Raw genomic sequence first — 19,001 nt, forward strand, 5'->3', positions numbered from 1 at the left:
ATCGCATGCGCTGCTCCGTGGATCCCAAGAAGCTGCGTTCAAGAGTCTCTCCCCGCTTCCGCCATCGCCCGAGCTTCCTGCACAGGCACCCAAACCACCTTGAATCCCGGATACCAGAAACAGATGATGAGACGGCTTCTAAGTGCTGCTGGACGCCGCCTCAGTGTGGACGGGCTCGGGCTTCCACGGAGGCTCCACGGGGACTGTGGAAGGAGGGGGTAGTGGGAGCTGGTGAGGCCCCTCCGTTCACAGCCTTAAAGTCCCAAGCCACCTTTAACTCCAGGTGAGAGACATCTTCCAAGCTCCGCAGGAGAAGCAAGGTGGACGTGGTTCCACTCTGCCTGCCCCAAGAGAGCAAGACTAAGACCCCAGACTATGACTCAGCCCAGGCCCCAGCCCGGGCCCAGACCTTCCCCCCAGTTCAGCTCCCTGCACATTCTCCTGCCAAGGCCCAGACCTTCTCCTACAAGCACCCCTCTGTGCACGCCCCACCTCAGGCCCAGACTTGCTCCACATTCCACCTCCCTGAGCACACTACCCCCCAGGCCCAGACCCCCTCACCAGCCCTCAACCCTGAGCACAGCCCTGCCCAGGTCCATGGCCCGGAGCATACCTCAGCCCATACCCCAGCCCAGGCCCAAGCCCAGGCCCCCTCACATGCCTCAGCCCAATTCCTGGGCCACACTTCTCTCTGCACCCTGACCCATGCTCATCTGACCTATACCCATGCCAACACTCTGGTCCCTCCCCCAACTTCTGCCCCTGCTACTACTCCTGCCCTAGCCCCTACACCAGCCCCTGTCCCGATCTCTGCCACAACCTCTGTCCCAGCACTGGTCATGGCCCTGACGACCACTCCAGTCCCTTCCACCACCCGTACCCCCATCCTAGATTCTATTCTCTCTACCTTGTCTACCTTCGACCAAGGCCTCTCCTCTGGCCATGTGGTCTACTATGCCCGCAGCATGAAGCAGAACTTATTCCATGTGTGTCCCCCTCAGAACTCTGGGTACTCCAGAAATGACTTGGGTACCCTCTCCAGGCCCCAAGAGGGGCATGGTCTGGTGAGCTCTGGTACAGCTGAGCAAACACTGAAGCAATGTAGTGGGGACAGTGCCAAGCCCTCCACAGGGTCCATACTGGGTTACGTGGAGTTGGGGAATATGGAATGGAAGATCCCAAATGATGCCAAAGACAAATTTGTACAGTCCAAGACCTTCGCTCACCGTAGCTCCCATCCTTGCCAGTCTGAGAAGAGAAACACGGATCCCCAGACTCCAGTCTACCCCAAATTCCAGGTGTACTCCAAGGATGCTGCACCTTCTCAACCTTGCTTCCATTCTCCGACCAGTGCCCAGAGCTCACCATGCACCATGCCTCCACCATGCACTCTTTCTCTGCCTCTTGTTTTCCCAGATCCTTTGTCCTTCATCAACACAGCAACCACCAGAAGCCCTCCACCTTAATACAAACCCTCACCTTTCCCCCAACCTCCAAGTCTCCTCAGTCTGTCCTCTCTCCCCAGGGCCCCATCCCTCCCCAGTTATCCACCACTTCCCAAACCCCAAACCAGCCCCAACCCCCAGAACTTCATGAGAGTCTAGGTCTCAACCAATGCTCTGTCCTCCAAAGGACCCCAGGCCTTACCGGAGACACAGGCCTCCCCAAGAACCCAGGCCTTGCTCAAGATCCAGGCCTCCACGAACTTCGAGGCCTTACCGCAGACCCTTACCTCTGCAAGAATCCAAGCCTTTCCCAAGACTCTGACCTTCAGAAGAATCCAGTCATTACCCAAGATTCTTGGCCACAGAAGAGTCCATGCCATGCCCAAGACTCTGCAGTCAACAAGAGCTCAGTCCTTTGCCAGGAGTCTGATCTCCATAAGAGCCCAGGTCTTGTGCAAACCGCTCGCCTCCATAAGGGCTCAAGCCTTACCCGAGACTCCGGAGACTACAAGAATCCAGGCCTGACCCAAGATTCTGGAGTCTGCAGGAGCCAAGGCCTTACTCAAGATTCTGACCTCCATACGAATCCTGGACTTACCCAAGATGCTGGAATTTACAGGAGCTCAGAACATACCCATGACCCTAACTTCCACAAAGACTCAGGAATTAATCGAGATCCTGGCCCCCATAAGAGTCCAGCCCTTACTCAAGACTCTGGCTTATCCAAGAGACGAGGCCTCCATAACAACTCAGGCCTCCACAAGAACCCTCTAGGAACTGACTCTGTCCAAGTTTGGGGCCCACGTCAGACCCAAAAGTCATTTATATCTGAGACAGTTCCTCGAAAGGAGGATGCAGGGCAGCACATACCATGGACTTCTGTCCCAGCCAGTCACAACTCCTGCTCTGCCAAGGCTCAGGGGCCCTACAATGACCTGCTAACCTCCTCGCAGCGAACAGGCAGCCAAGCCTGGGTGTACCACCCGATACCGTTCCCCCAGCCTGCCAGAACTATGGCCAGATGTCTACACCTCCCAAAACCAGCAGGCACCCGGCTAGGGCGTGTGGTCTTTGACGCCCGCCAGAGACAGCAGACAGGGACAAGTGCGAAGCTCTCTCTAGGGCGTGTGGTCTTTGATGCCCGCCAGAGACAGCAGACAGGGACAAGTGCGAAGCTCTCTCTAGGGTGTGTGGTCTTTGACGCCCGCCAGAGACAGCAGACAGGGACAAGTGCGAAGCTCTCTCTAGGGCATGTGGTCTTTGACGCCCGCCAGAGACAGCAGACAGGGACAAGTGTGAAGCTCTCTCTAGGGCGTGTGGTCTTTGACGCCCGCCAGAGACAGCAGACAGGGACAAGTGCGAAGCTCTGTCTCCCAGGCGCCTTCATAGGGCGACATCCAACTGCCGGAGTCCAGCTCCAGCGAGTCAAGGGATACCCGAGGGATAGATAGCGTCGGCGAAGGAAATAAATCTATTACACTTCTTAAAGTATCAGCATTGCATGTTTCTCTCTCTTCTTTATTGTTTACAATCACAGGTTTATATATTGTAGTTGATTACATTACCAGGTATGTGACCAAACAATCTTAGCACAATCAAACCTCAAAATGTTCTCTAAAGATTTTTTTTTTAAATATGCCCTAGTTTCTAGATGTCCTATTAAAATATTTCCCAAGTTCCCATTAATCACAGGTTATTTCTTAGTAACCAAGCCAAGCAGTTATATGATTATTTTAATTGTAAAAGTTGAAGCTACTTGTTCCTATTTCTCTTCTTGCATGGGCAACCTTTTACAATGGTTCCACGAAAATATTTACAATGTACCCTGCATGCCCTTTCTCGTTGTTTCCTTCAACTGAGACAGTGCTTTCTCCCTATCCTAGCAACTAATTCTGCTCTAGGCATTTGCTTTTCTATAATTAATCTTCCTTTATAATAGAACCATAAATTTCCTATGTCATCAGGAACTCCAGCCCATGGCCATAACTCCATACTAGAGGGTGTTTTTCATAAAAATATCCCTTTAGTTCCAGGCTCTTAATTCTTTACCCATTTCCCCGGGTCTTTAGTGGGTACTTCCCATTCTGTGGTAGTTTCAGGAGGGGGAGTCCTAGAGGAATTTTTCTTTCACGTGGAGCAACATCCCCCCAAAATTGCCCCTATATTTAAATTTATTATCATAAAACATAACAACAGAGCTGTAGTCCACCTTCCTGGCACGGCGCTGCCTTGCAGTTTCGCCTTCCGTTGCTTCATGACTTTGTCATGGTGCAATGGCTCCAGGATGGCTTCCAACATCCAACAACTCACCGGAGACCATCAAGGAGTGGGGATATCAGTGTGTGGTGAGAAACATAGAAAAAGAGGGGACAGGTAAGCATGAGGAATAAAGAGACAAGAGAAGTGTTCTGTGGACTTTGGAGGACATCCAACCCAGCCCCATCCCACAGGGCCTGATGAGGACCGAAACTATCCCTGCTTTCCCTCCATCGCTCTCTAGCTAAATCCGTTATCCCCAAGGCCCTAGAGCTGCACTGTCAATTACAGTAGCCACTAGCCAAAGGCCTATTAGAATGTAAATTACTTAAAATTAAGGAAAATTAATTCTATTAAAAATTAAGTTAAAAAGCTAAAACTTCTCTTCCTCAGGGAACAGAATTTCCCTGACATCCAATTCTGTTCCCTGGCAGTCCAGTTGTTGGGACGTGGCGCTTTCACTGATGTGGCGGTGGTTCAATCCCTGGTCAGGGAATTCAGACCCCGCAAGCTTCATGGCTTGGCCAGAAAAAAAAAAAAGAAATTCTCTTCCTCAGTGCCATGATCTTCTAAGTGCTCAGTAGCCACATGGAGCTAGTGGCTACCGCATTGGATGGCACAGATTTAGAACATTTCCATCATCATGAAAAATGCTATTGGAGAGCAGTGCTTTAGAGCTTAGAGCAATTTTTCTTTCCCTGTCACCCACCCCCAGCATCTTAAAGCTCCCCCAGAGCGCAGAGAACTTAGTTCTTTTTAGGGTGGCTCAGAAGCCACCCTCTGGGGAGGAGGTAAGATGTAGGGATGGGCACCCAATGCCTGATTTCCCCAGCCTGTGAGAAAGAGCCCAGGCTTCAGTTTTCCTCATCTGGTCTCTTGGGTCACGACCAGATGTATGCAAACTTGCCTCCCCCATTCTGGGCTGTGTTTGGGGCTCTTGATCTGATTTACATTTTAATGGGATCAATGTGGCTGCTCTGTTGAGAACAGTCAGCAGGGGGGGCAAAGGATGAAGCAAAGAGGAGGCCTTTGTAATAACTCAGATCTGAGGTAATGGTGGCTTGTACCAGGATGGTAGTGGTAGATGGGATAGGTCATCAGTTTCAGGATATATGTTGAAGGTAGAGCCAATAGGGTTTGGTATGGATTGGATATGGGATGAGAGAGAGGAGAGCTGAGAATGACTCCAAGGGATTTGGCCTGAGCCACAGGAAAGATCGAGTTGTCATTTATGACCTGAGGAAGACTGTGTGGGGAGTCGGTGGTGAGGGAATTAAGTTTTGGACATGTTAAGTTCGAGATGTCTATTGGACACCCAAATGGAGAGGTTAAGTAGGCAGGTGGATACAAGTGTGGAATTTAGGGGAATCAGTCCAGGTTGGAGGTATAAATGTAGGAGTTATTTGCATGCAGTTGGCCCTTCCAAAAGCCTGTCCTTGAGTGGGCTGGAAACACGGTCACTGATTATGCCAGGGAGATTGCTTTCTGGCAAAGCCTAATCCTTCCGCCTTCCCCTCTGTCCCCCAAGTAGAGCAGATGGGGCTCTCGATCTTTGCCCTGCTGACCCTTACTGTGTTCCTGCTGCTGCTGGCAGACAAAGTGCCTGAGACCTCCCTGTCTGTCCCCGTCATCATCAAATACCTCATGTTTACCATGGTCCTCGTCACCTTCTCAGTCATCCTTAACATCGTAGTCCTCAACCTGCACCATCGCTCACCCCACACCCACCAAATGCCCCTTTGGGTCCGTCAGGTAAGAAGATCTCCTCTCCAACCTGTGTTAACTCTCAATCCCAGTATTTGGCTTTTTGTCCAGGTATCGCTCCTCACTCCCACCAACTTTCAACCTTCCCTTTCACAGACCTGAGGGAGAACTACAACTCCTGGTAGAGTGTCAAAGTGCCAAGGTCTTTGGGTGTTGAAATGTTGCCCAATTAATTTTATCTTCCCATCATTAACATTGCGTAGATCCCAGACTCTCTTCATCAATACTGCCCATCGTGGGTCCCAAGGAAGCATTCTCAGGGTTAGGTACTATCAGGGTGGAAGCCCTCAGAACTTTTCTTTCCAGTCAGGATGCCTCCTAACCCCCTTAAGGACTCTTGGGCTGTGTAGTTGCATTTCATCTGTGGGATGCATACACGCATGCGCAGGAATGGGCACGTGCCGTGGGGGTGGTTGGCGGCTTCCCTTCTGGTCTGAAAGCATAAGAGCCCCCTCCAACACGCCTCTTCTTCTACTCTGCAGATCTTTATCCACAAACTCCCTCCGTATCTGGGTCTGAAGAGACCCAAACCTGAGAGAGACCAGATACCGGAGCCACCTCCTATACCTCTCAGGGATTCTCCAGGAAGTGGCTGGGGTCGGGGAACAGATGAATATTTCATCCGCAAGCCACCACATGATTTTCTCTTCCCCAAACCCAACAGGTAGTATCTACTCCCCATGGCCCACGTAGAAGGGAGAGGGCGAACTACAGTTCCCAGAAGACTGTGCGGAGGCAGGCGTCCTAAGCTCTCAGAGGATGTCGTGGTTGAGCATCATGGGAGTTGTAGTCCCCCTTCTGTTGCCCACTGTGCGGGGAGGTGGAAACTAAAGCGTAAGGGAATAGGAGGAATTGCGGAAGGCTAGAGAGGTCGCCGCTGTTGAAGAGAACCTGAAGGGCTCTCTCACGTTTGGAAACCTGGATGGGCGTTGGAGGAGGGAGTTGGGGCGGGGCCTAGAGCACCCACGCAGGCCGTCTTTGTGCCCCGGTCGTGGCCAAACAGACTCGCCTCTTCCACGTTCCAGCCTGAACTGTCTGCCCCGGACCTGCGGCCATTTATCGATGGTCCAAGCCGGGCTGTGTGCCTGCCTCCCGACCTACGGGAGGTCGTTTCTTCAATCAGCTACACCGCTCAACAGCTGCGGGAACAGGAGGACCACGAAGCTGTGACTCCAAAGAGGGTGGGCTAAGGCAAGGCCTGGGTGGCCTTGGCTCCACCGGCAAACTTAGGCTCCGCCCCCAGAACTCGATTTTTTTTTCTGATTGGAAGTTTGCCTCACTTGGTCCCGCCCCCTGGCTTCCCACTTGTTCTTTACTCACATCCGTCGCCCGCAGTTTCGCTCTCTGCTATTCTGCGGTCCCGCCCTTGTCTCAAAGCTGTGGTATTAGGACCTGGGTGCGGTACAGGGCCTTGAGGCCGCCTTCCCTGGTTGTCTGGAGCCCAGGAACAGTTTAATCTTCCTACCCCCAGTTGAAGGAGGACTGGCAGTTTGTGGCCATGGTGGTGGACCGCCTCTTCCTGTGGACCCTCGTCATCTTTCTGGACGCCACGTACCACTTGCCCCCTCCCGACCCCTTTCCTTGAGGACGAGAGGGCCGAGACCGAGGTCCTCGGCCACTTGAATTGAGAGTTTGATAGTACTCTCAAGTCCTATCCCTTTCTGCATCTTAACTCCTTCACTAGGAGTCCAATCCTCTCCTCGTTTCGTTTCTAGGGAGGAAGCCCAAGTGGGACTGGGCAGCAGGGGGCCTTGGGCCCACCTGACATGCACTATCCGCTTATTTACTCTTTGGCTTCTTGAAGAAGCCCCGTTGGATATTCACATCTAGGTTGGCAATGAATGGAACAAAGAACAAGAACTAGATTGTAAGCCTTCTGAGGGCAGGAACTATGGCTGTTCACTGTAATATCCCCAGCACCTAGCACAGATCCTAACCTATACAGCCGGTACCTCTGATTGAATGAATAGGGAAATTATTTTTTCTGTAAAGAAATACACTAAGTAATAGTGCTTATGTTGGCATGTTGGGACTAGTGGTCGTTTTTTCTTTGTTTTGACCTTTCTGTACTTTACTGTATTTTGTAATATGTATTATCTTTAGGATAAGAAAAGGTTCTTTCTAAAAGGATGCATTTGTAATGAGGATAAAAAAGCACACTGTAAAAACCTCAAGTTCCAGCTGTGATGCTCAAACTTTGGACAAGCTACTAAACTGCTCTGTGCCTCAGTTTCTCCATCTGTAAAATGAAGCGAATAATAGTATCTGCTGCCTAGTCTGAGGATCATATGAGAAGATGAGAACAAAAGCATTATACAGTATACATCAGAGGTTACAAACTGGTGTGTTTTGTGTGGCCCATGTTGTTGGCCAGCAGAGTTTAAAAGTTGAATTGGTTTGCTACTTTTAAAATGTGGCTATTTCACAGAGCAATTTGGATTTCTGGCTTCTCTTGAAACTTTTAAAGAACTGCAGGCTAGTTCTAAGAAGCCCAACAGGCTACGTAAGTGGTCCTAATGTCTTGAACAATGAAATGGAGGAAATCCTATATGCATGATCCAGTCACTATGAAGACTGTCTCTCATCTGTAGCAACCCTGCTTGCAAATCAAGTTAAGCAAGGCCCCATGGAGACAGAAGGACAGACTGAACTCTGGGGACTAGGCTCCATGTAGTGGGAGCCGAGGGCAGAGACGGCCACCTAAAGGACCAGCTGAGTGGATGAAAGATTGGACAACTCCGCATTGTGACTCCCTGCAATGGGCCTCATTATGACCATGCTCCCTCACCTGTTGGTGGGTGTCCCCAGGTCCTGGCATGAGTGCAGTGTGGGTCAGGGCCGGTGGGGTTGAGGGGGGTGGGGCGTCCCACGGCTCAGGCGGCCCTAGGACCCGCCCACCATGGAACACCAGCTCTGGTATGACAACCTGGGGTGCTGCCATCAATACCAAGAAAGTACCCAGAATGCGGAGGACTTCCTAATCCTGTTGCTGGGCCTTGTCATTCTTGTCAGCTTTGGGATCAGCATGGCAACTATGGTCAGCGATGGTTGGGGATCACCAATAGGGGTTAAGATGGCTGAGGGTGGGAACCAGCTGCAGCCTGCACCTCCGTCTGCAGGAACGGTCTTGGCTGGGAGTGGTGGTGAGGGTAGAGAGCCTGGCCTTCATTTTCACCCACCCCACCTCACCCCACACCAGATATGGCATGGGCTCCAGAATGCCTTAGACAAGACCATGTATTGTATTATTCAGAAAAGTAACTATAGAAGACAGCTAGGGGGCACCCCGCCTCGCCAGTCCCAGGGCCCTAGAAACCCAGGCTCCCAGGTTCCCAACCCTGAAATCTTCTGACAGTTGCCCTGCCCTCACGGACTCTCGCCTCCCACAGATGAAATCTCACAGGCTTGTGAAAGTTCCTCCAAACATCCTCCAGCCAAGGCCCAAGACATCCACATCCACTGCACCCTGGACCCTGTGGAAGTGAGAATGGCCCGGCCCACTTGCTACTCCTCGTCCTCCTACCACCATCTCCGCAACCGTAGCCGCAGCTGCAGCCGCCACCCCTGAAGCCACCAGGGGAGGCCCAAGAATTTAGAAAATTCCCCTCCAGCTGCTCAGGCTTCCGTAGGCCGCATCGCCTCCATGGGATGTCACAGCTGCCTCCGATGCCCCCCTTTAACTGGGAGGACCCGGACTCCTACCTGGAGGAGGAGGACCAACTTTCCTTCCCACAACCCAAGTACCCGTGGGGGTGCTGGGGAGGGCTCTACCGGCAGATGGGTCTGCCCTCCAACGTGGGCCTCTGGGGTCGACAGGGTGGGATCCTGGCCATCCAGCCACCAGCCTGTCTCTACCTGTCGCCCGAGCTGCACCGCATGTCCAAGCGTGTGGAGGCCAAGTCTGAGCTAGGGCTGCAGTCCTTCGGGGCCCCTTGCTCGCCATCCCGCATCTGGGGCAATGTGGATGCTGACCAGTGGACCTCGTCTCCATCACTTACCCGACGGCTGCCCCCTAAGAGCTCGTGGGTCCCTGGGGTCACAGAACTTACCCCTCAGGGGGCCATCTCCCGTATGACTCCTGGGATCAGCGGCGGCGTGGTCTGGAGGGTTCTGAGCCTCCATCAGCTCTGGTGCCTCAGAGCTACAGGCCCGAAGCATGGCAGCGCAACTCCCCACCGGCCCACGGACGGAGCCTCCACAGCTGTGCTCACAGCCAGCCCAACCACAGCCCGCACCACTCCACGGGACACTTGAACTACTCCCGGGATCCCCACGAGGTGCGGCGCTGGGCGGCCGAATGGGCAGAGATGCTGCCTGTGCGGCACCCTCTGGCCGCCTCCGCCTCCCTCACGGTGCTGGCCGAGGCCTCTACCAGTGGGCCTCGGATCCCAGCTCAGCGCTGCTCCTCCACCCCTCCCAGACTCTGCCCGACGTCCAGGCTACCGAACGCCCTCCACCCACGCCCACCTTCATGCCACTCAGCCGGAACCCAGGGGGAAATGCCAACTACCAGGTGTATGACAGCCTGGAGTTGAAGCGGCAAGTGCAGGAAGCCAAGCGCGGGCCAACTCGCTGCTACCTTCCACCTCGGCCTCGAGGCCCTCTCTGCACGGAAGCCAGACTGGGAAAATGAACTGGCCAGCAGCTAATGGGGGCGGGTGGGGAGCGGCAGGGCATGGAGAGAGGAATAAAGAGCGCCATGGTCCAGAAAACATTGGCGGTCTGTGGCTTGGAAGCGCCACTCCTTCTGCCAGCTTGGGTCCCTGCCTTTGGCTTCCTGCAATAAGAAGCCAGTGTCCCCTTCTGGGCCTGAGGGTCCCGTTGGTTTAGTGGCCACAGTCCTGCCAGCAGGCCCCTCCTGGTCTGATACCATGCACTAAGTAGATCTGCAGCTGCAGTCTCCAAACCACTGGTCTCTTGGCACCTCCTCTGTGTCTCAGCTGTCCCTGTCCCCAAAGAGCCTCATACAAGAAGCTGCTTCCAAACTGGGAGGTTCCACATCTGGGCAGGTCCAGCTCCACAGCCAGTGAAGGGCATGAAGAAGGCTGAGGCTCTGGACTCCAGCCAGGCCTTCCGCAGGGCTCTGAGGCCAAGGTCTTTCTAGTCTCAGGAGGGGCCAAGAGATGGAACGTGACATTTGAACAAGTGAGTCAGTGGGCGGTGAGCGAATGTTTGACAGCTCGAGGGGAGGTGTGCCGGCCTCCGGGCCCTGTTTGGCTGTCCAGGCTCAGCTTACCTCACCCGGGGAACCATGGAATGCCACGCCTGGCCCTCCTTTTCATCCCCCTCCCTCACTGTGACGCCACCACCTGCCCCATTATGACCCAGTCTGTCTCCCAGTCTATATATATGGAGGCCAGCGGACTCAGGCAGTCCTGGGACCCCCGGCCATGGCTGAGCAAACCCATTACCTAGCCGAGGCGTGCTCTGGCACCACACCCAGGAAATGCCAAGACCTAGGAGACTCAATTCTTCTGATCCTGGTCAGCATCATCTTGCTCAATGTGTGGATGAACGTGGTGAATCTGGTGAGGGCAGGATCTGGGCAGTGTGGTTGGGGGAGTCCTGGGGTCTAGAAGGGGCTGAGATGGGATGGCTGCTGTAGTGTGGCCGAACAAGGGTTGGATTTCAGGGCTCACCCTGATCCCAAACTCCACGCTCCCTTGCTTCCCTCAGCTCTGGATGCATCTGAAGAGATTCTTGCGGGCAGGTTTCAACCATATTTTCCCCAAAGGTAAGTGGGCGCCAGTGTGGGCTCAGGGGATGTGGGCCTGTCCCCTTTCTTCTATCCCTGCCTTGATTCTCAGCCCCTCAAGAACCCAGGCCCTGTCCCATCTCGCCTTTCCCTGCAGACAAGCAAGCCAGCTGTGTAGGCAGTCATCGCATGCGCTGCTCCGTGGATCCCAAGAAGCTGCGTTCAAGAGTTTCTCCCCGCTTCCGCCATCGCCCGAGCTTCCTGCACAGGCACCCAAACCACCTTGAATCCCGGATACCAGAAACAGATGATGAGACGGCTTCTAAGTGCTGCTGGACGCCGCCTCAGTGTGGACGGGCTCGGGCTTCCACGGAGGCTCCACGGGGACTGTGGAAGGAGGGGGTAGTGGGAGCTGGTGAGGCCCCTCCGTTCACAGCCTTAAAGTCCCAAGCCACCTTTAACTCCAGGTGAGAGACATCTTCCAAGCTCCGCAGGAGAAGCAAGGTGGACGTGGTTCCACTCTGCCTGCCCCAAGAGAGCAAGACTAAGACCCCAGACTATGACTCAGCCCAGGCCCCAGCCCGGGCCCAGACCTTCCCCCCAGTTCAGCTCCCTGCACATTCTCCTGCCAAGGCCCAGACCTTCTCCTACAAGCACCCCTCTGTGCACGCCCCACCTCAGGCCCAGACTTGCTCCACATTCCACCTCCCTGAGCACACTACCCCCCAGGCCCAGACCCCCTCACCAGCCCTCAACCCTGAGCACAGCCCTGCCCAGGTCCATGGCCCGGAGCATACCTCAGCCCATACCCCAGCCCAGGCCCAAGCCCAGGCCCCCTCACATGCCTCAGCCCAATTCCTGGGCCACACTTCTCTCTGCACCCTGACCCATGCTCATCTGACCTATACCCATGCCAACACTCTGGTCCCTCCCCCAACTTCTGCCCCTGCTACTACTCCTGCCCTAGCCCCTACACCAGCCCCTGTCCCGATCTCTGCCACAACCTCTGTCCCAGCACTGGTCATGGCCCTGACGACCACTCCAGTCCCTTCCACCACCCGTACCCCCATCCTAGATTCTATTCTCTCTACCTTGTCTACCTTCGACCAAGGCCTCTCCTCTGGCCATGTGGTCTACTATGCCCGCAGCATGAAGCAGAACTTATTCCATGTGTGTCCCCCTCAGAACTCTGGGTACTCCAGAAATGACTTGGGTACCCTCTCCAGGCCCCAAGAGGGGCATGGTCTGGTGAGCTCTGTTACAGCTGAGCAAACACTGAAGCAATGTAGTGGGGACAGTGCCAAGCCCTCCACAGGGTCCATACTGGGTTACGTGGAGTTGGGGAATATGGAATGGAAGATCCCAAATGATGCCAAAGACAAATTTGTACAGTCCAAGACCTTCGCTCACCGTAGCTCCCATCCTTGCCAGTCTGAGAAGAGAAACACGGATCCCCAGACTCCAGTCTACCCCAAATTCCAGGTGTACTCCAAGGATGCTGCACCTTCTCAACCTTGCTTCCATTCTCCGACCAGTGCCCAGAGCTCACCATGCACCATGCCTCCACCATGCACTCTTTCTCTGCCTCTTGTTTTCCCAGATCCTTTGTCCTTCATCAACACAGCAACCACCAGAAGCCCTCCACCTTAATACAAACCCTCACCTTTCCCCCAACCTCCAAGTCTCCTCAGTCTGTCCTCTCTCCCCAGGGCCCCATCCCTCCCCAGTTATCCACCACTTCCCAAACCCCAAACCAGCCCCAACCCCCAGAACTTCATGAGAGTCTAGGTCTCAACCAATGCTCTGTCCTCCAAAGGACCCCAGGCCTTACCGGAGACACAGGCCTCCCCAAGAACCCAGGCCTTGCTCAAGATCCAGGCCTCCACGAACTTCGAGGCCTTACCGCAGACCCTTACCTCTGCAAGAATCCAAGCCTTTCCCAAGACTCTGACCTTCAGAAGAATCCAGTCATTACCCAAGATTCTTGGCCACAGAAGAGTCCATGCCATGCCCAAGACTCTGCAGTCAACAAGAGCTCAGTCCTTTGCCAGGAGTCTGATCTCCATAAGAGCCCAGGTCTTGTGCAAACCGCTCGCCTCCATAAGGGCTCAAGCCTTACCCGAGACTCCGGAGACTACAAGAATCCAGGCCTGACCCAAGATTCTGGAGTCTGCAGGAGCCAAGGCCTTACTCAAGATTCTGACCTCCATACGAATCCTGGACTTACCCAAGATGCTGGAATTTACAGGAGCTCAGAACATACCCATGACCCTAACTTCCACAAAGACTCAGGAATTAATCGAGATCCTGGCCCCCATAAGAGTCCAGCCCTTACTCAAGACTCTGGCTTATCCAAGAGACGAGGCCTCCATAACAACTCAGGCCTCCACAAGAACCCTCTAGGAACTGACTCTGTCCAAGTTTGGGGCCCACGTCAGACCCAAAAGTCATTTATATCTGAGACAGTTCCTCGAAAGGAGGATGCAGGGCAGCACATACCATGGACTTCTGTCCCAGCCAGTCACAACTCCTGCTCTGCCAAGGCTCAGGGGCCCTACAATGACCTGCTAACCTCCTCGCAGCGAACAGGCAGCCAAGCCTGGGTGTACCACCCGATACCGTTCCCCCAGCCTGCCAGAACTATGGCCAGATGTCTACACCTCCCAAAACCAGCAGGCACCTGGCTAGGGCGTGTGGTCTTTGACGCCCGCCAGAGACAGCAGACAGGGACAAGTGCGAAGCTCTCTCTAGGGCGTGTGGTCTTTGATGCCCGCCAGAGACAGCAGACAGGGACAAGTGCGAAGCTCTCTCTAGGGCGTGTGGTCTTTGACGCCCGCCAGAGACAGCAGACAGGGACAAGTGCGAAGCTCTCTCTAGGGCGTGTGGTCTTTGACGCCCGCCAGAGACAGCAGACAGGGACAAGTGTGAAGCTCTCTCTAGGGCGTTTGGTCTTTGACGCCCGCCAGAGACAGCAGACAGGGACAAGTGCGAAGCTCTGTCTCCCAGGCGCCTTCATAGGGCGACATCCAACTGCCGGAGTCCAGCTCCAGCGAGTCAAGGGATACCCGAGGGATAGATAGCGTCGGCGAAGGAAATAAATCTATTACACTTCTTAAAGTATCAGCATTGCATGTTTCTCTCTCTTCTTTATTGTTTACAATCACAGGTTTATATATTGTAGTTGATTACATTACCAGGTATGTGACCAAACAATCTTAGCACAATCAAACCTCAAAATGTTCTCTAAAGATTTTTTTTTTAAATATGCCCTAGTTTCTAGATGTCCTATTAAAATATTTCCCAAGTTCCCATTAATCACAGGTTATTTCTTAGTAACCAAGCCAAGCAGTTATATGATTATTTTAATTGTAAAAGTTGAAGCTACTTGTTCCTATTTCTCTTCTTGCATGGGCAACCTTTTACAATGGTTCCACGAAAATATTTACAATGTACCCTGCATGCCCTTTCTCGTTGTTTCCTTCAACTGAGACAGTGCTTTCTCCCTATCCTAGCAACTAATTCTGCTCTAGGCATTTGCTTTTCTATAATTAATCTTCCTTTATAATAGAACCATAAATTTCCTATGTCATCAGGAACTCCAGCCCATGGCCATAACTCCATACTAGAGGGTGTTTTTCATAAAAATATCCCTTTAGTTCCAGGCTCTTAATTCTTTACCCATTTCCCCGGGTCTTTAGTGGGTACTTCCCATTCTGTGGTAGTTTCAGGAGGGGGAGTCCTAGAGGAATTTTTCTTTCACGTGGAGCAACATCCCCCCAAAATTGCCCCTATATTTAAATTTATTATCATAAAACATAACAACAGAGCTGTAGTCCACCTTCCTGGCACGGCGCTGCCTTGCAGTTTCGCCTTCCGTTGCTTCATGACTTTGTCATGGTGCAATGGCTCCAGGATGGCTTCCAACATCCAACAACTCACCGGAGACCATCAAGGAGTGGGGATATCAGTGTGTGGTGAGAAACATAGAAAAAGAGGGGACAGGTAAGCATGAGGAATAAAGAGACAAGAGAAGTGTTCTGTGGACTTTGGAGGACATCCAACCCAGCCCCATCCCACAGGGCCTGATGAGGACCGAAACTATCCCTGCTTTCCCTCCATCGCTCTCTAGCTAAATCCGTTATCCCCAAGGCCCTAGAGCTGCACTGTCAATTACAGTAGCCACTAGCCAAAGGCCTATTAGAATGTAAATTACTTAAAATTAAGGAAAATTAATTCTATTAAAAATTAAGTTAAAAAGCTAAAACTTCTCTTCCTCAGGGAACAGAATTTCCCTGACATCCAATTCTGTTCCCTGGCAGTCCAGTTGTTGGGACGTGGCGCTTTCACTGATGTGGCGGTGGTTCAATCCCTGGTCAGGGAATTCAGACCCCGCAAGCTTCATGGCTTGGCCAGAAAAAAAAAAAAGAAATTCTCTTCCTCAGTGCCATGATCTTCTAAGTGCTCAGTAGCCACATGGAGCTAGTGGCTACCGCATTGGATGGCACAGATTTAGAACATTTCCATCATCATGAAAAATGCTATTGGAGAGCAGTGCTTTAGAGCTTAGAGCAATTTTTCTTTCCCTGTCACCCACCCCCAGCATCTTAAAGCTCCCCCAGAGCGCAGAGAACTTAGTTCTTTTTAGGGTGGCTCAGAAGCCACCCTCTGGGGAGGAGGTAAGATGTAGGGATGGGCACCCAATGCCTGATTTCCCCAGCCTGTGAGAAAGAGCCCAGGCTTCAGTTTTCCTCATCTGGTCTCTTGGGTCACGACCAGATGTATGCAAACTTGCCTCCCCCATTCTGGGCTGTGTTTGGGGCTCTTGATCTGATTTACATTTTAATGGGATCAATGTGGCTGCTCTGTTGAGAACAGTCAGCAGGGGGGGCAAAGGATGAAGCAAAGAGGAGGCCTTTGTAATAACTCAGATCTGAGGTAATGGTGGCTTGTACCAGGATGGTAGTGGTAGATGGGATAGGTCATCAGTTTCAGGATATATGTTGAAGGTAGAGCCAATAGGGTTTGGTATGGATTGGATATGGGATGAGAGAGAGGAGAGCTGAGAATGACTCCAAGGGATTTGGCCTGAGCCACAGGAAAGATCGAGTTGTCATTTATGACCTGAGGAAGACTGTGTGGGGAGTCGGTGGTGAGGGAATTAAGTTTTGGACATGTTAAGTTCGAGATGTCTATTGGACACCCAAATGGAGAGGTTAAGTAGGCAGGTGGATACAAGTGTGGAATTTAGGGGAATCAGTCCAGGTTGGAGGTATAAATGTAGGAGTTATTTGCATGCAGTTGGCCCTTCCAAAAGCCTGTCCTTGAGTGGGCTGGAAACACGGTCACTGATTATGCCAGGGAGATTGCTTTCTGGCAAAGCCTAATCCTTCCGCCTTCCCCTCTGTCCCCCAAGTAGAGCAGATGGGGCTCTCGATCTTTGCCCTGCTGACCCTTACTGTGTTCCTGCTGCTGCTGGCAGACAAAGTGCCTGAGACCTCCCTGTCTGTCCCCGTCATCATCAAATACCTCATGTTTACCATGGTCCTCGTCACCTTCTCAGTCATCCTTAACATCGTAGTCCTCAACCTGCACCATCGCTCACCCCACACCCACCAAATGCCCCTTTGGGTCCGTCAGGTAAGAAGATCTCCTCTCCAACCTGTGTTAACTCTCAATCCCAGTATTTGGCTTTTTGTCCAGGTATCGCTCCTCACTCCCACCAACTTTCAACCTTCCCTTTCACAGACCTGAGGGAGAACTACAACTCCTGGTAGAGTGTCAAAGTGCCAAGGTCTTTGGGTGTTGAAATGTTGCCCAATTAATTTTATCTTCCCATCATTAACATTGCGTAGATCCCAGACTCTCTTCATCAATACTGCCCATCGTGGGTCCCAAGGAAGCATTCTCAGGGTTAGGTACTATCAGGGTGGAAGCCCTCAGAACTTTTCTTTCCAGTCAGGATGCCTCCTAACCCCCTTAAGGACTCTTGGGCTGTGTAGTTGCATTTCATCTGTGGGATGCATACACGCATGCGCAGGAATGGGCACGTGCCGTGGGGGTGGTTGGCGGCTTCCCTTCTGGTCTGAAAGCATAAGAGCCCCCTCCAACACGCCTCTTCTTCTACTCTGCAGATCTTTATCCACAAACTCCCTCCGTATCTGGGTCTGAAGAGACCCAAACCTGAGAGAGACCAGATACCGGAGCCACCTCCTATACCTCTCAGGGATTCTCCAGGAAGTGGCTGGGGTCGGGGAACAGATGAATATTTCATCCGCAAGCCACCACATGATTTTCTCTTCCCCAAACCCAACAGGTAGTATCTACTCCCCATGGCCCACGTAGAAGGGAGAGGGCGAACTACAGTTCCCAGAAGACTGTGCGGAGGCAGGCGTCCTAAGCTCTCAGAGGATGTCGTGGTTGAGCATCATGGGAGTTGTAGTCCCCCTTCTGTTGCCCACTGTGCGGGGAGGTGGAAACTAAAGCGTAAGGGAATAGGAGGAATTGCGGAAGGCTAGAGAGGTCGCCGCTGCTGAAGAGAACCTGAAGGGCTCTCTCACGTTTGGAAACCTGGATGGGCGTTGGAGGAGGGAGTTGGGGCGGGGCCTAGAGCACCCACGCAGGCCGTCTTTGTGCCCCGGTCGTGGCCAAACAGACTCGCCTCTTCCACGTTCCAGCCTGAACTGTCTGCCCCGGACCTGCGGCCATTTATCGATGGTCCAAGCCGGGCTGTGTGCCTGCCTCCCGACCTACGGGAGGTCGTTTCTTCAATCAGCTACACCGCTCAACAGCTGCGGGAACAGGAGGACCACGAAGCTGTGACTCCAAAGAGGGTGGGCTAAGGCAAGGCCTGGGTGGCCTTGGCTCCACCGGCAAACTTAGGCTCCGCCCCCAGAACTCGATTTTTTTTTCTGATTGGAAGTTTGCCTCACTTGGTCCCGCCCCCTGGCTTCCCACTTGTTCTTTACTCACATCCGTCGCCCGCAGTTTCGCTCTCTGCTATTCTGCGGTCCCGCCCTTGTCTCAAAGCTGTGGTATTAGGACCTGGGTGCGGTACAGGGCCTTGAGGCCGCCTTCCCTGGTTGTCTGGAGCCCAGGAACAGTTTAATCTTCCTACCCCCAGTTGAAGGAGGACTGGCAGTTTGTGGCCATGGTGGTGGACCGCCTCTTCCTGTGGACCCTCGTCATCTTTCTGGACGCCACGTACCACTTGCCCCCTCCCGACCCCTTTCCTTGAGGACGAGAGGGCCGAGACCGAGGTCCTCGGCCACTTGAATTGAGAGTTTGATAGTACTCTCAAGTCCTATCCCTTTCTGCATCTTAACTCCTTCACTAGGAGTCCAATCCTCTCCTCGTTTCGTTTCTAGGGAGGAAGCCCAAGTGGGACTGGGCAGCAGGGGGCCTTGGGCCCACCTGACATGCACTATCCGCTTATTTACTCTTTGGCTTCTTGAAGAAGCCCCGTTGGATATTCACATCTAGGTTGGCAATGAATGGAACAAAGAACAAGAACTAGATTGTAAGCCTTCTGAGGGCAGGAACTATGGCTGTTCACTGTAATATCCCCAGCACCTAGCACAGATCCTAACCTATACAGCCGGTACCTCTGATTGAATGAATAGGGAAATTATTTTTTCTGTAAAGAAATACACTAAGTAATAGTGCTTATGTTGGCATGTTGGGACTAGTGGTCGTTTTTTCTTTGTTTTGACCTTTCTGTACTTTACTGTATTTTGTAATATGTATTATCTTTAGGATAAGAAAAGGTTCTTTCTAAAAGGATGCATTTGTAATGAGGATAAAAAAGCACACTGTAAAAACCTCAAGTTCCAGCTGTGATGCTC

At 52.7% G+C, this 19,001-nt stretch overlaps 2 protein-coding genes and 1 pseudogene across 3 annotated transcripts in view; 2 read left to right on the top strand and 1 right to left on the bottom strand.

Annotated features, from left to right (window-relative positions):
- The window catches only part of LOC307067901 (RAD52 motif-containing protein 1-like), a gene marked incomplete at both ends in the record, with an annotated part of 661,371 nt that overhangs the window by 407,039 nt on the left and 235,331 nt on the right, over positions 1 to 19,001 (bottom strand). The gene's annotated exons all lie outside the window — the stretch shown is intronic.
- On the top strand, positions 6 to 7,050 carry LOC307067382 (acetylcholine receptor subunit beta-like; the record flags this gene model as incomplete). The annotated part of the gene is made up of 5 exons (XM_079724863.1): positions 6 to 231; positions 5,230 to 5,453; positions 5,948 to 6,129; positions 6,469 to 6,631; positions 6,937 to 7,050. 5 exons carry the CDS (start codon positions 6 to 8, stop codon positions 7,048 to 7,050), a joined length of 909 nt encoding a protein of 302 aa, XP_079580989.1.
- LOC307067383 (uncharacterized protein SPEM2-like) lies at positions 8,365 to 11,338 on the top strand (annotated as a pseudogene). The gene is made up of 4 exons: positions 8,365 to 8,512; positions 8,855 to 10,123; positions 10,909 to 10,993; positions 11,318 to 11,338. The product of its transcript is annotated as an uncharacterized protein SPEM2-like (transcript).

The sequence above is a fragment of the Hyperoodon ampullatus genome, assembly GCF_949752795.1.
Source record: "Hyperoodon ampullatus genome assembly, chromosome: 19".
Classification (NCBI taxonomy): domain Eukaryota; kingdom Metazoa; phylum Chordata; class Mammalia; order Artiodactyla; family Ziphiidae; genus Hyperoodon; species Hyperoodon ampullatus.